At 35.0% G+C, this 17,133-nt stretch overlaps 1 protein-coding gene across 6 annotated transcripts in view; it reads left to right on the forward strand.

The window, feature by feature from the left end:
* LIMS1 (LIM zinc finger domain containing 1) overlaps window positions 1-13,679 on the forward strand; it is a gene marked incomplete at both ends in the record, with an annotated part of 151,834 nt that extends 138,155 nt beyond the window's left edge. For 3 of the 6 annotated variants that reach the window (XM_084234719.1, XM_084234717.1, XM_084234715.1), the window contains 8 exons: window positions 3,833-3,899; window positions 5,140-5,260; window positions 5,713-5,862; window positions 7,341-7,491; window positions 7,965-8,057; window positions 8,909-8,957; window positions 10,235-10,310; window positions 13,565-13,679. In XM_084234719.1, coding sequence (XP_084090845.1) covers window positions 3,833-3,899; window positions 5,140-5,260; window positions 5,713-5,862; window positions 7,341-7,491; window positions 7,965-8,057; window positions 8,909-8,957; window positions 10,235-10,310; window positions 13,565-13,679 — 822 coding nt within the window. Of the gene's footprint in view, window positions 1-3,832; window positions 3,900-5,139; window positions 5,261-5,712; window positions 5,863-7,340; window positions 7,492-7,964; window positions 8,058-8,908; window positions 8,958-10,234; window positions 10,311-10,506; window positions 10,655-13,564 lie in introns of those variants that run through there. The other 3 variants (XM_084234718.1, XM_084234716.1, XM_084234714.1) reach the window with 1 other exon arrangement.
* Window positions 13,680-17,133: the final 3,454 nt, after the last annotated feature.

Genomic DNA, 17,133 nt, shown 5'->3' on the forward strand with positions numbered 1-17,133 from the left:
CTGCATAAATAAATAAATCTTTAAAAAAAAAGTTTAACATTTTTTATAGTTAAACTTTAATGGCCAATTGAAACAAACAGTTCTGAGAGGGTACTGCTAACACTGAATAGGAATTTCAAACTAAATTAGTGGATTTATTTCTGAGTTTTTATACTGGATTTCTTTATTATTGCTAAAAACTGAATATCAGGTAAATAATATACATTCAATAAAGAAACATATCTCACTTCATAAGTAATTTCTACTTTTGGATATACATAATAATGCATTATGATAGAGAATTGAATAATAGCATATTGATTTACTATCTGCTGTCTGTAACTTAGGAAATTTTAAAGCTCACTCATTTGAATTTTAAAATTAAATTAGACTTTTTCTGATACAAATCTGCTTTGACTGGTGTGCCAGTTAAACTATGGGAGATATGTTCAATAAATTGAAGTGAACTAAGTCTGTAGCTAATTTCCATAGTTGAGGAAATTGAGTTAACAACTGATAAATCATTAAAAAATAGGTTTTTTCTTTTTTTAATTTATATATATTTTACATCATTGTTCATTGTTGTACAATGTTTGCTTTCTTTTCTCAGGTGTAGTTCCCGTAGAATTTCCACCACCAATTCACCCATGCACCATCACCATAGTCCCTTGTGCTCTTCCTGCCCACGTTTTGATCTCTCTCCCTCCCCCTGTCCTGCACAATGTCTCTGATTTATAGTTGCCTGTTTTATGTTTTATTTTGGTGTGTTTTATTGTTATTATTTTTCCCTGATCCCTTATTTGGTTCCACTATATTCCTCCTAAAGTGAAACCATCCAATATTTTTCTTTTTCCTTCTGACTTATTTCACTGAGCATAACCCCTTCTAGCTCCATCCATGTTGCTGCAAATAGCATGAGTTTATCATTTTTGATTGCTGAATAGTATTCCATTGTGTGTATATACCACATCTTCTTGATCCAGCCATCTATTTTTGGGCATTTGGGTTGTTTCCAAGTTTACCTATTATAAATAGTGCTACAGTAAACATAGGGGTGCAGGTATCCTTTTGATTTAATGTTTTTGTATCCTTTGTGTAGCTCTCTAGGAGAGGAATTGCTGGGTCATATGGTGTCTCATTGTGGTTTTGATTTGCATTTCCCTGATTATGAGGGATGTGGAACCTTTTTCATATGCCTGTTGGCCATTTGCATTCCTCTTTGGAGAAATGTCTTTTAAGTTCTTTTGCCCATTTTTTGACCGATTCGTTTACTTTGTTTTTGTTGAGTTGTTTGAGTTCTTTTTCTATCTTTGTGATCAGTCCCTTATCAATTGTATGGAGTGCAAAGAGTTTTTTCCAATCAGTGGGGTGTCTCTTTTGTTTTGGTTAATGTCTCTTTTGCTGTACAAAATCTTTTTAGTTTGATGTAATCCCAGCTGTTTATCTTTTCCTTCACTTTCTTTGCTTTGGGGGATGTGTCTTTAAAGATGTTACTGAGGTGTATGTTACGTAGCGTTTTACCTATATTTTCTTCTATATGTCTTATGGTTTCAGGTCTTATGTTCAACTCTTTTAACCATTTTGAGTTGATTTAAAAAATAGTTTTGATAATCAAAGAGTATGTGATTTTTTTTTTTTTAACATATAACTTGTAAGGAGCTCAGAGATTCAAAAGGGGACATGATATAATTTCTACAATTTATTTATGTGACGAGGGTAAGGGCAGCATCCAAAATAGAAAATTAACTAATGTTGAACCCTAGAAATAATGTTGAGCCCTGACTTTTCTAGCAATAAGTCATTAATCATGGATATGTTAGGGGGAAAGGATGTCCTGAGCTAATTCCATGCAGGCTTTGTGGACTCCACCCCCACCCAGACCAAAGCCATCAAGACATTGGGAAAGACGAATACCGTCACCACCAAAGGAAAGGTGGCTGGGACCTGAGGGTGGAGTTAAGCAGCCAGGTTTGGTATAAAAACCAGACACATGGGCCTTGGGGGATCTTGCTCTCTCGCTCGCCTCCTGGCTTCTGGGCGCCTGGCTTGTGGCCAGCTCTCACAGTGCCATTCGGGATTCCAGATCTGTGGATCGGGTAGGACGCATTTAAAACTTTGTCTCCCACTTTTCTCCCTGGGTTGTACATTTCCTCATTTGCCCTTCCCTTGTAAATAAACCTTTTATTAACCTTTTGCGTGTGCCTGCAGTAGGGTATTGATAAGTCCTTTTAAGCGCGCGGGTGAGGACCCACAGTCAGGCAGCCCGTTTTATATCGGGGCTGCCCTGTAGCAGATATATGAAATAATTGTGAGACGAGAAGGTACCTCTGCTCCTTATTAAGATGCATTTATTTTTTTAAAAAAGGTTAAGAAGAGGCTGAAGGACTGCTATGTAATTTTTTTAAAGATTCATTTATTTATACAAGCAAGTGCTGGGGTACAGGCCACAGGTGTAGGGAGTGAGAGGATTCACCAGAGACAGAGTGGGGAACTGAACAGGCAGATGGATCAAAGCACACTGATGACAGGAGCAGCAGCGAATCAAGAGAGGTCTGCTGTGCCTTGTGGGTTGCCCTCTGGATGGCCGGGGATCGAACTCGTGCTGCAGAGGCTGCAGACAGCTTCATAGGTTGCGTCTTTACCCCCTGCGTCACCAGGGAGGCCCTAAGATACACATTTAAAGTAAATTATTAAATAGTGAAAAATAATTTTTTTTAATCTGTATATGTGTCAGGACACATAGAATTTATACTTTATTTTTTTAATTTTATTTTTATATTCCCTATACAATTGCAACCCCCTTATTTTGAACCCGATCCCTCCTTTCCCCGCCCCCCACCCCCAAAATATAAAATTTAACACTGGAGTATTTATAATATACTAATAATCCTTGTGGTGAATGATTATAAGAATGCTAACCTTTAGAGCCTATAGATTTGGAAAGTGAAATAAATTTTAATTTCATTAATGAACATTTTAATTGCAGGAATGTTTTGTGGGTGATTAAAGACTCAAGTGTAGAAAATACTAAACTAGGCTAAAACTTTGGGGAAAGTAAATGGAAACGGTTCAAGAAGAAAAGCGAAGGATGTAATTTCCTGTGTCCTTAAGGAAGAATATGTCTACTTTTTTAATGGGTTTGGGTCCCATTTAAAATTATTTAAAATTTAAATATGCTAGAATGTTTATCTTTGTAAATATTTAAGCTTACTGTGTAATATTGTAGATATCAACCTAAATAATGTGCTCAGGGGATTTTATGTATGTATTCAATACATATTTTCTGCAGAGAGGGTGCTGAAGCTTTCATCAGATTCTTACAGGGAGAATATATGAGCCAAAAAACAAGCATAGTTAAAAGTGAGTTCACATGCTCTGGGTGTATAATAGTAGTTTTAGTTTCTTAATCGTTGGGTGTATTTTTCCATCCTCACATGTAGATGTATGGAAGGTACAAAAGTATATCTGTTTTTAAATTACCCAGAAAATTATAAATTCTTAGATCAAAAACATCTTTCCTATGTCTCCATAAAATCATGATATTCACCTATGATTATTTCATTTTTTAAAAAGAACTGGGGTACAGGCCAGAGGTGCGGGGGGTGAGAAGATTCACCAGAGACAGAGTGGGGAGCAGAATAGGCAGACTGACTGAAATACACTGCTGAGGGGAGCAGCGGGCGAGACTGGAGAGGTCTGCTGCGCCATGTGGGTAGCTCCCTGGCCAGCCTGGGATGGAACTCACGCGGTAATGGCTAGCAGTACCTTGATAGCGCTGTCTTTGACCCCTGCACCTCTAGGGAGGCCCCACTGATTATTTCATATTCACTAGTTGGTAATACTTTCTTTTCAGTTTGAAGGAAGAAAGTACTGTGAACATGATTTTCAGATGCTCTTTGCTCCTTGCTGTCATCAGTGTGGTAAGTTTTACTACTGAATGCAAAGTAAAGAGTAAGTTTTAAGATTACTTGTTACTTAAATGGTTTCTGGTGCTCGTTATAAGTAGCATTTAGATATTTTATTAGTCCTCTTAACGATTATCAGTAGTTTTACAAGATAGAAGAATATCAAAACCTGTAGAGAAGTGATTTTTCAGGACATCGAGTGTAAAGATGTTTCAGGATTAACTAGGACTTCGGTTACATGGTCTTTTGAAGTGTTCTTTCCTATGTTAATGCAACCTTTACCTACCCACTTCAGAGGTTTGCCAGGAAAGAGACAGGAAAGACATCAGGATGGTGCTTAAAAGATACCAAAGAGTTGCTTGTGGGCTACCCAAGTACTTAGGCTGCTTGTTTCTCAGCTGTTGCACTGACTCCTGACAGCTCTATTTCGAAGGCCTCCATAATTTGGACATACTGAATAGAATGCTCTCAAGATTTAATGAAGAAACTAAGTATGGATATAGGGGAAATGGAGTTAGCTCAGGCTTTTTCCACCCTCCCACTGTTGGCCTCTTTGGCTGGCACCTGTGGTCTTGCACTTCTAGGTTACAGGTGAGAGGCTTTGGCATGGGCATGTGCCCCTATGATTATGGACACCTGGGCCCAGAGAGCACATCCATGTGCATATGTAAATGCAACACCTGGACCCAGATGCAAGGGATCAAAGGAGCTCCTCAGCTCTGGTGTTCACAGAGGGGCCCTCACTCTGGGGCTAGTGGGCTCAGTTGCTATCTCCCTGATGAATGGTTTGGCCCCTTATTCAGCATTAAAGGCCTGTAAAATCTACCGAAGTCTCCAAAATTCTCTTTTCATCTGTGAGAATTGGCAGTGAACCTACCCAGCCTGGCATGGTTGCACAACAATGGGGTATAAGAAAGTATACTGTGGATTTCAGTTTTCTGTGTCAACAATCACCAGAAATAACCAGAAGGCATTCAAGAGAGCCCACACATCCTTTAGAAAAGGAAAGCCAGAATCAAAGATAATGAAGCAGCGAGAAAACGGGGACACTGAATCAAAAACAAGAATTCAGCTGAAATAAAAAATGCTTTTCCTAATGTGATGCTTACTGTGGTAAACACATACATGTAAAGTTCCTGTTTATGGAGAAAGGTTTAAATGTATTTTTTCCTCATGTTTTTTCCCTTAGGATGTCACACATTTTTTCCTTTTAAGATGTCCCACTGGACATCCTTTGTGGTTTACTTTCCCACAGGTGAATTCATCATTGGCCGAGTTATCAAAGCCATGAACAACAGCTGGCATCCTGAGTGTTTCCGCTGTGACATCTGCCAGGAAGTTCTGGCAGATATTGGGTTTGTCAAGAATGCTGGAAGGTAGGAGTTTTTCATCCTAGTTGAGTGTGGGTGGATAGTGTGACTACTACAGGGTCATGCTTGTTTTCTGATGGGACTCTAAGGTAGAACAGTAGAACACTGAATTTAAGGTGTAAGGACCTACGCTGCAATATATTGGCTTATCTGGTAACTGTTAGGAGAGGGTTCTAGAATTTCAGTGTAGCAGTGTATGGCTGCTACATGGCTGCTGGGCCACCAAAGGGGGGTTGGTACTTAAGATGGAGTTTTTTTAAAGATCAATCAGATAATCTGATTTGGAATAAATAATTGTTTATGTAAAAAGCAATGGCTTGCATCTGCTCTACGAAGTGTAGCAGTGATCTTTAAAGACATGGCTTCTTTAATTTAAGAACTCTGGGTAGCATAGTCTCTTTAATAGGAAGACTCTTAGATTTTAACTTACATTTTTAAATGACTTTGTCTCTGTTCAGACATCTGTGTCGCCCTTGTCATAATCGTGAGAAAGCCAGAGGCCTTGGAAAATACATCTGCCAGAAATGCCACGCCATCATTGATGAACAACCTCTGATTTTCAAGAATGACCCTTACCATCCAGACCATTTCAACTGTGCCAACTGCGGGTATTATAGTTTATTCAGTTATTATTGTACAAATAGTGGAAACAAAAGACCACAAATATCTTTGTTTTTTACACTCTAGCAAATCAAATTATTTTTCTCCAATTTTTAACCTGAAAAATTTTAAACTTAAAGTCAAGAGACTAATAAAAAGAATGTCTGTATACTCTTCATTTTATTCCTGATTAATATTTTGCCACATTTGAGAATGTGTACATGCGTACATGTATATACAACATACCTTTAAATATTCAGTCCATCCTGAGGGGGTGGGGGGAAGCAAATATTGTTTAAAAATGAACAATGATGTAAAAAATAAAAAATTTAAAAATAAATAAATAAAATAAAATAAAAAATAAAATATTCAGTCCATATTAAAATATCCCAGTATCCCCAAAACTGTTTGTCGTTGTGTTTTTCCAATGCAGGATTAAAGAGAATTAAACAGTCTTATCATCTTACATATATAACTTTTACAGTTGAAATAGTTAGGTCTTATCTCAAATATCTTAAATTATGTTTATTTTGTTGATTTACATCTAAAAAGAATTTTTCCTTCGGAAACACATGATGGATTGTTAGACTATGGTTCTTCTAAATTTTCTATCTGTTATAAAAATGTAATGGAAAAAGTATGAACTCACATATTAAATTACCCTGGAAAGGGGAGAGACAAGGTAGGCTAAAGATTAAGAAAACACCTTCATGGTATAAATACAACTACCTCAACTTTTTTTGTAATTATCATTTGTGCCTTTGCTTTCTTGCCTATCGTCCTTCTGGTGGGATTTTTTTGTTCCTTTTCATTAGAACTTTTCCTAAAGAATTAAGTAGGTGAAATTCAGACAAATCCATTTGATGAATTGGGGCCCCGTGCGGCGAAGTGTTTTTTGACATAAGTGACTAGTTTACTGTTAACCTGTGACTATTCTTAACAGTTTGTGACAATTTAAATAATCATTAGCAAATGAAATTAAAAAAATTTTTCCTAATGTAATACATACTGTGGTAAACACATATATATAAAGCTCTTGTTCATGGACAAATCTTAAGGAAATTTTGTTTTCCCTTAAGATGTTACATGTTTTGTGTGACTAGTATCCTAACTCCTCAGTTATTTTGAAATGTATCATTGAGTCTGTCCTTAGTACTGTGATGATTCTCCTCTAGCTTTGTAGGAATAAAAATGGATTATAATGTGATAATAGATAAGGAAATGATAAATGTGACTGGTATCATGGTATATATCTGACTTATTTGTACATCTGTTATTACATACTAATGTTTGGATTAGAATCTGAAACTTGTTGAAGCCTATTAATTCTTGTTACTCTGATCACCTCTCAGGGGAGAAAATAGAAATTACAGGGATTGTTATAGTAATATCACCAAAAACCTTTTAAAAAGTGGGTTAGCCACATTGGATGCCTGATTTTCTCTCTCGATAGTATTATTCTGTTGATTATCTTTCTCCTGGATAGGAAAGAGCTGACTGCTGATGCCCGGGAGCTGAAAGGAGAACTGTATTGCTTGCCATGCCATGATAAAATGGGGGTCCCCATCTGTGGTGCTTGTCGCCGACCCATTGAAGGGCGTGTGGTAAATGCCATGGGTAAGCAGTGGCATGTGGAGGTGAGTTCCAAATGGTGGTGGTGTAATCTATACTTTTGCACTTCCATGGTTTGGATGTGCTAGCAAGATTAGGGGATTCTAAAAATTAATATAGACATGTTAATGAAAATCGACTTTGTAGAAATTTAAGAACATAGAATATGTATTATTTTTATGAACTCTCAGTAATAATACAGGATGTGCTTTCTGATTCCACCAGCAGACCCTCCCTTAGGGATGCTACTAAGATGTTCACCTCTTTTGTCATTCTGTGTTGTTCAAATGGGCTGTGCCTTAAGGCAACCAGTCAAAGATTCAAGACACCTGAATTAAGATTGCAAGTACTTTATGTTTACCCTTCCACTCATGAAATAACTACCTCAAGTTTTCATGTATCTTCTCTGAGGACAGTTTAACTTTGGGATTTTCTCCAAATTTTCTTCATTAAATAAAATATGGCAATTTAAAAATGACCCACAGCAACTTTTTTCCAGCATTTTGTTTGTGCCAAGTGTGAAAAACCATTTCTTGGACATCGCCATTATGAAAGGAAAGGCCTGGCATATTGTGAAACCCACTATAATCAGGTATTGATCATACTCATTGAATATCAATATACTTTTATAAATTTGAATTTAGCAATATTTTAGCTACAAGGAAATTGCGTAAGAAATGTACATAGGCCTGTACAGATTTCTTTTTAACTTTTTTTTGTTTGTTTATTTACATCCTTGTTAATATTTTGACATTGTAGCATTTCTTCCTTCTGGCGTGGTCACTGTAGCTCTCCCACCACCAATGCACCCATTTCAGATGCACAGAAAGATTGTAAAATAAAAATACAAAGAATACCTATACCACTTTATACTCAGGTTCATCATTTGTATGTGTTCACACTCTATAAAAACACACACTTACGTTAATGCACTTCTTTTTACATACAAATATATGTATATATAAATTCAAATATATATACTTTCTGAATCATTTGAGGATAATGTCATAATGGTCCTTTATCCCTAAATACTCCAATGTGTATTTCCCAAGAATATGGAACTCTCTCATATTACATAGTTATCATTTTGACATTTATAACCTGTTTTTTCCCAATTTGGTCACTTAACGTAAGAATGTCTTTATAGTTTTTTTTTTTTTTTTCCATTTGAGGAAAAAAAATAATTGGATATATTTCCTATATCCAATATAGGGTTATCCTGTTCCTTCAACCTCCTTCAGTCTGGAGCTTTTCCACCGCCTTTTTGTTTTTGGTTTTGCTAGTGATGAAAAGTAAATTACTTTCATTGTAAGAAGTAAAAACTAGTCTGAACTTTCACTAATTTTCTCTAGTAATGGTAAATTCTGCATTTAAGGTTTGGTTTTTCTAAAACTTAGTTCTAATACATCTTGAATATTTTTTCCCCTTTTTTATCCTTTTCAGCTATTTGGTGATGTTTGCTTCCACTGCAACCGTGTGATAGAAGGTGATGGTAAGTGTAGGAATTTTATGGTACCATTTTTACACAAAAGCACTTGGGTAATATGAACATTGAATGAGGTTTATGATTGGTATTGTTTGGAATATGATCATTATCAGTTACTTTTCTCTTTTTTTGGCAAAATTCCCAAATAATCTTAAGCAGTGAGTTGATAACACATAAAAATTAAACTTGATACTTATTTACCATTATAGTTTAATAGTAATAGTCCCATAGGATTGATACAGTAGGAATTGTGGGAATTAGTCGTGGCTGACCCTGAAACCTGTTTCTATTTCTATTTCCTAGAATTATATGACTTGGAATCTGAGGAGTATTGTTTTATTAGGAATAGTTTAATCTGCCCGTAAGAGTAAGAGTCCCTTTAATCCTGTAGATGCTAACCACCCTAGTACCATGGTAATTAGGGAGGGTTGATTGACTGGGGCAGAAAGGAAACAGCTGTGTTTGCTAATAGTCACTAGCACATCACTGCCAGAAGCTTCCTGGCAGAGTTTTAAACATTCCTGTTTTCATCGTGCTTCATGGTTCTTGGCAGAGAACCTAACTCAGGAAATATTTTCTGAAACACTGCCCATATGCATTTTGTGAAGGGATTTGTTCAGGAAAGCAATCTTTAGTGCCATTGCAAATAAAATTTAACTCCCTTCTACATGAGACAGTTGCCGGATGGAAAAAGCTATCAAAGGAAAACCCTTTTGTTACTAATTTTGGAAGAAAGACAGGTAGATAAGTTAATGTCCAGATTTTTTTTCTTTTTTAGATTATCTAATCCATCTTTCGTTGTCGGACCAATGGTAGTAAGGACAGAAAATGAGGGGAGAGCGCACTGGTTAAGCAAGCACTTTGCGACGAAGCTTGTCTGTCCAAGCATCCATGAGAGTAGAGGACATGAGCTTTGGTGTGAAAACATGGTTTATACCATTTAAATGCTTCACAGGATGTTCAAATGAAAGGGACAATGTGTAACTATAAATAAAGGTTGAGAAAGGCAGTAATCTTTAGTAAGAAGTCTACAGTCGTATGAAAGCACTCAGTTTGTATGTTTTTGTAATGTGAAAGTTCTTTGATTTCACAGTTAATAATGTGAAAACTTTAATAATTAATATAATTGATTCAATAAATATTAGTTATTGGCACTGAGATTTTTTTAGCTAGGTGATTCTTTTGCAAGTAAACTTGACTTCTTCCTATTTAGAGTTACAAATGTGAACTCCCCCCACTTACCATACCAGTGTGTGTGACCAGATATCTTCTTCTTTCTCTAGTGGTCTCTGCTCTCAATAAGGCCTGGTGTGTGAACTGTTTTGCCTGTTCTACTTGCAACACTAAATTAACACTCAAGTAAGTAAACATTTTGGTCTAGTGTGAGCCCTAAAACTGAAAACTTTGGGGTAACATTTTTTAAATATTAGTACAGTGTTTAAAAAGAGATCTACCTGATGCCTATTTCTTCTTTCTGTTCAGGCCTTCTGAAAATAAATATTCTTCCTTTAATTATTCCCTGTTCTTTCCTCTATTCCTTCTATCCTGTTCAAAGGGATAAATTTGTTGAGATTGATCTAAAACCAGTCTGCAAACACTGTTATGAGAAAATGCCAGAAGAATTTAAGAGGCGACTTGCCAAACGAGAAAGAGAAGCAAAGGATAAGGACAAACAGAAGAAGAAAAAGCCAGTCTGTTTGTAAACTTTTCTGTCCCTTCTGTCATCATTTTCACTACTTTCTTCTTTGGTTAGTTCTTTAGAATATGTTTTTGATCTGTTTCTGTATTTTGGGTTTTTTTTATTTGTTTTTGGCATGTATTTGTAGCCATCAGAGATTGAAATACAAATAATCTGTATCGAGTTGGGTCTTTGCGTAATTATTAAAATTATAAGACTTACATGAATAAAATCCACACTTAATAATACTGCTTGTACTTTAGTTACTTCCCTCATCGCTCTTCTTAAAATTTACAGTATTGGGGCTCTCTGGTGGCGCAAGAGTTAAGACGCATCCTATGAAGCTATATGCAGCCACTGCAGCATGAGTTAGATTCCTGGCCAGCCAGGGAGCAACCCACAAGGCGCAGCAGACCTCTCCTGACTTGCCCCGCTGCTCCTCTCAGCAGTGTACTTTTGTCAATCTGCCTGTTCTGTTCCCTACTCGCTCTGGTGAATCCTCTCACCCTCACCCCCACACCTCTGGCCTGTACGCATAAATAAATCATTGAAAAAAAATTTGCAATATTATATGAAATTCTTTAATGGATTCAAAAGGAAGAATCCGTTCTCTTAATAGATATTGGGAAAAGCTTTGAAGTATTTTTGTCTCATTATTGCAGCTTTTTAAATCCTGAGGGTTTTTTGTTTTTTTTTGTGGTTTTGCCTAAAATTACTTAATTGATAAATTCGAAGTGTCACATATTCAAAGTTCTTTATTAAATTAAATCCTTTCAGGGCCTCCCCGGTGGTGCAGCAGTTGAACGCTGGGTAGCAAAGCTGCCTGCAGCCTCTGCAGCACCGGTTCGATCCCCAGCCACCGGGCGAGGGTCCCACATGGCGCGTAGACCTCTCCTGCCGGCCACTGCTCCCCTCAGCAGTGTCCTTCATCAGTCTGCCTGTTCTGCTCTCTGTTCTGGCTCTGGTGAATTCTCGCGCCCTCCCGCGCTTCTGACTGTACCCAGTTCTTGTATAAATAAATAAAAATAAATAAATATTAAAAAAATTAAATCCTTTCAACATGTTTCATTTCTAAGCACCATCTGATACATAAGCTGTCTGGTATCTTTGGTGTATGTATCTGTACTTCCATACAATGCCCATATGCTACTGTTTATGAATTCATTCTCTATTTTATTCCTGATTTTTATGGGAAATGTTTCAATCTTTGAAAATCTGTTTAATAACCAGCATGATTGTACCATTTTTCCTTCATGGTTACCATTGTGTTCTACATGCTATAAGTTGTTTGTTTTTTTTAATTTCAGTTCTCTTGTTTCCTTCTGTAAAGAGAAATTAAAATTCATACATAAAATCAAAACACTGAAAGTTGCACTTAGCAGTAGCTCTGAAAACAGTGACCATTTATTTCTGTTATCTAAAAAAATGGCAGTTTAATAGCTTTTTTTCTAAAGAGATTTTGGTAGAAATTTTTGACTTAGTAATATTAAGTATTACCATTTAAGTAATATCATTTAAGTATTGGTACATTTAAGTACCAATTGAAATATAACATCATTTTGAATTATAGTCAGCTTTACAGTCTCTGAAAAAAAACAGAAAATAATTCTCATGTGGTATTAAAAAACAAAAAATTTTTCATTTGAAATGTGTAGTTATCAGGCCTTCCTGATGGCACAAGGGGTTAAGCGTCTGCATTATGAGGCAATCCACAGCTACTGCAGTATGAGTTCGATCCCAGGCCAGGGAGTAACCCACATGGCACAGCAGACCTCTCCTGTTTCGCCTGCTGCTCCCCTCAGCAGTGTATTTCCGTCCATCTACCTGTTCTGCTCCCCGCTGTCTCTGGTGAATCCTCTCACCCCTTGCACTTTTAGCCTGCACCCCAGCTCTTGCATGCATAAATAAATCTTTAAATAAATAAATAAATAAATGTGTAGTTATCATGAAGCATATATTCTAGTTTGATATACTTTAAAGATACATTAGTTATATTAGCAGATTTAATAATTTCTATAGATGATAATGTGCCACTGGACTTGTTCCATAGATACTTCCTAAATATAATTTCACAGAAAATGAACCAGTTACAAAGTTATATATTTACTCAAGCCACAGTTAAGGACCCCAGATTTCAATGGTAACAAGCAATTGCAATTATTACCAATTGGAAATGTAGTACAGGTAGGCTGCCTGAAAACTTATCGCCAGAACTGTTTTATAAATAAACAGATACCATGTACTACTTTAGTTTTTAAAAAGAAGAATTAAGTTATCCATAGAGCTAACATTCAAAAGGTAACTACAGGCAATTTGTCCATTTGTGTTCCTTAAGAGTGATTAAAATCTCCCCTACCAACTTTTCCCCTACCAAAATATCCCATTATGATTTAAGACTTTTGGGGGGAAGATTTTTTAAAGTGATTTCTGTTGTGTGTGGGGATAGAAGGCAAACTATTTTATGACAGAAAAGATGAAAATTCATATCTAATGTAAAATACTATGTAATGTCATTTTGCCTTTAAGAAAAGGGATCATTTAAATTATATAAATACAATTCTTTGTTTTAAATAACTTTAATTTAAAATGTTCTCATGATAGTGTAAAATGTGATCAAATTTACTTATGTAAATTATATTTACATTAGATTTCCTGTATATTTAGTACTGACTAAAATGTGTTATACATTCTGTATTACAGAGATAGATGTATAAAATCAGTTTACAAGGACAATTCTTTTCAAATGATACTGTGAATTTTTTATATCTGCCACAATTGACAAGAATTGAGATTAAGATTATAGTTTTTATCTAACATGAATATAGATACTGTCATTGAGTGTTCTCATTTACTTCAGTGAAAATTATTTAATGTTATTTTTATGTCTACTCTGAATATATTTTCACTAATTTCTTACTATTATTATTCTCTTTAGGAATAAATTTGTGGAGTTTGACATGAAGCCAGTCTGTAAGAAGTGCTATGAAAAATTTCCATTGGAGCTGAAGAAAAGACTTAAGAAACTAGCTGAGACCTTAGGAAGGAAATAACTCCCTTTGTTTTATTTTTTCTTTTCTATGCAAAATAGGAGATTACCAACATTACTTGATTTGATCCACCCTTATATTTAAAGCTGTTATCTCAAAATAGTTGAGAGTGAAGAGGACCATTACATGGTTTTATCTCCTTTTCTCATGGAAAAGGATAGAGAAGCTTGTGTAACCATAGTTAAAACACAGATAAAATCAAGATATGCCTTTTAATAACCCCTAGCAAGTTGTTAACATGTAGACTATACTTTATCACAAAAAACATATGGTTAATTTTAATTTAGGTCCAAATGATGGACTATTATTTTTAAAATGAAAGTAAGGTAAGGACTAGCTTTTATTTGATTCAGATAAAAACTTATAAACATTATTTTACTATGTATTCAAAAGAAAATTAATTCCAATTGCTATTGTAGAGGATATTAGGGAAGAAAAATAACCACCAAGAAAAACAAATCTTAGAGAATCTTATAAACAAATCTTAGAGAATCTTATGCTTATCAAACTAATAGTTGTTTGTAATGTAATTACTAAAACAAGAAGAAAGTATATTCAAAAGTACTTGATTTTGTGTTTTTGTGTTAAATGCAATCATTATTATGCTTAATTTTATGTTTTGTTGTGAACTTTTTCCTATGTATAATTGCTTAACATGGTAGTTATTACTCGCTAATAGTATGCCTTTATAAACTTTGTGCAAAAAAAATTTATACTACATATTTGAAAATACAGTACACTTTACAATATTGGAAAATGAAGTATCCTTTAATGTGTTAGAGCAATTATGTTTCTAGGTTTAAAATCAATATGTAGTCTTAGACTAGGATATGAAATTAAAATTTATGTAACTTGGAATGTATCATTTAAAAAAATGAATGTACATATATTGGTCATAATTGCCTTTATAACCATGCTGATATCTATATGCTTTATAATCAGTTTGCCTTGCCTTAGGAAAACATATACTTTAATCAGGTATTTTAGCTGTTTCATACAATGCCAACTGAAAATAAGTGCACTGATTGAGATTTTTAAGTCCAAATTCTTCTCCAGTTATGGTTATATTTTTTTAAACATTTTTCTCCTATTTTTTGGAAATTTTTGAAATTAATTTCTGTAATCTTAAAAGAGAATGATGTTATGTTTTTCATTTCAAATCTCATAATTTTATAATTGGATTTTACTGGTAGGAGGTATAAATGACAGTTTTAAATTGTAAAAGGGATACTTAAGTTTCAATTTTAGGTCCAAAGTTGTGCATTATTCTACTTTATAAAAAATTTATCCTGACGTTCTGGACCATTCTGTCTCTATAAACTTGAGTGCAAAGCAAATGTGAACATTTATAAAATGTTGCTACTGCTCATTTAAAAGAAAGTTGCCAAGATATACTTCTAAGGGGGAGATAAAAATTGCTGAAATACTGTTTTATCATTAAAAATAATCTCAGGATGCTACCACTCTGCCATTAAAATATCTGTATGCATGTATTTTTTTAATGTTTATGCATATACTTTACAGAGTAAACTCTATTTTGGCTTTCAGATAACTTATAACCAATAATTTTTAGTGTTGTTTTAGAGTTGAAATAATTATAAATAAAAAGTAATCAGTATATACAGTTTAAGACTGTATGTGCTCAGAAGTTTAAAACGGTCTTTGCCTTTGACAGTAAGAATCAAAATCCCTCATTGTGCCTTTGTGAGCTAAGATATGACTAATGAAAATCTTAAAAGTATTTAAGAAATATTTCCTATAATTGTGGGTAAAGTAGTACAATATTTGCAATATAGAGTCTTGATGCTAAATTCCCAAATCACCCACACCAAAAATACAGAACAGAAAAGCAGCCATATACCTACCTATATTCTTTTTTTTTTTTTTTTCCTGCCTATATTCTTAACAACTTCAAAGATGCATGGACTGAACTCAGCTGTGTTGTTCCTATATCTTAGATATCCAGACTCTAGCCAGGGGGCCCACTGCTGTCTTTCCTCACTTCTCCCTTAAAATATGAATATTTCCTGGATGTTCAACTTGTTAAGCCTCTAGTAATTTGGAGGATTTTATCTAGATATAGAGTACTTTCTTCCTTCATCAGGGTGTATTGGAATCCTTACATGTGTGAAAGGAGGAATAAATTGAAATGTTTAAGTGAAATAGAACACAAACTTGGTTTAGTTCATAATAATACTTTTCATGAGATTTTCGTGGAAAAACTCAGACTAGTAAGCATCTCTTTGATTAAAGATCCTTCAAGGCAATTTGAAATAATTCATTGTTCTTACTGAATTTCTAAGTGCTCTTTTTCTTACCAAGTGTAATATAATTGGAGAAATGTAGAGGTACAAGTAAAACATTCTTTGGATATGTTCAAAGTCTTTTTACCTGAAATGTTAGGTCATTTTGCCTCACTTATTTGCCAAAATAGCCATTTCTTATTTAAGGAAATTTTGTGGTAGGCTTACAGCATTCTTGTATTTCATCTTAGATTGTAAGCTCAGTGGCAGGGACACTATACTAGTAATTATGTTTTTACATAGCAACTATTGCAGTATATTCTTGGTGCTTAATAAATGTTCATAGTTATCAACAATAATCTGTTGTACATATTTAATTCAAATGAGCTACGAGAAGATATGACTGACTAACGTTTAAGAAAGCCATTTTAAACTTTGACTATATGTAGTATGTGTACTTTGGGTGGGGAACATAATTTAAATAATACTACATCTTAAAAAAAACATAATGTTAACAAGACAATTTCCACAAGTACTCTTCTAATCTTTACAGCAGTTAAAATTCTTGCTACTTTCCTGCAGAAGTGTAACTATTGATGTTAAGTAGGTCTTTTATGTCTGTGTGACATAAAGCTGCCATAACCAGAATTTGAATCCAAATAATTCCAGAGGAGAAAAGCTTCTACTCTGTTGCTGAGCAATGTATGTGTAAGTTGTGTGTGTGTATTTGTATACCTGAGAGAAAATTCAACTACTGTATGTGTAATAGAATCATTCATGTGTATGAATAAGAGAAAATGAGGTCATCATTCATAATCCAAATATAGAATGGAGTTAAAGTCTTCCTAGCATTCTCCATAAATTCCTTTCCAATTTTTTTTAAAGATTTATTTATTGGGCCTCCCCTGGTGGCACAGGCTGTTGAGTGCAGTGCTGTGAAGCTGTCCACAGCCTCTGCAGCGCTGCTTAGATCCTGGCAGGCAGGTGAGGGTCCCACATGGCGCAGCAGACCTCTCCTATCATGCCTGCTGCGCCCCTCAGCAGTGTGTTTCAGTCAGTCTGCCTGTTCTGTTCCCCGCTCTGTCTCTGGTGAATCCTCTCACCCTCCCGCGCATCTGGCCTGTACCCGGGTTCTTTATACAATACCCCTGCGGATAGTGTCATAGGTTGCGTCTTAACCCTTTGTACCACAAGTCCCCTTCAAATTTTTTTGA

Source organism: Talpa europaea (assembly GCF_964194135.1).
Source record: "Talpa europaea genome assembly, chromosome: 6".
Lineage (NCBI taxonomy): Eukaryota > Metazoa > Chordata > Mammalia > Eulipotyphla > Talpidae > Talpa > Talpa europaea.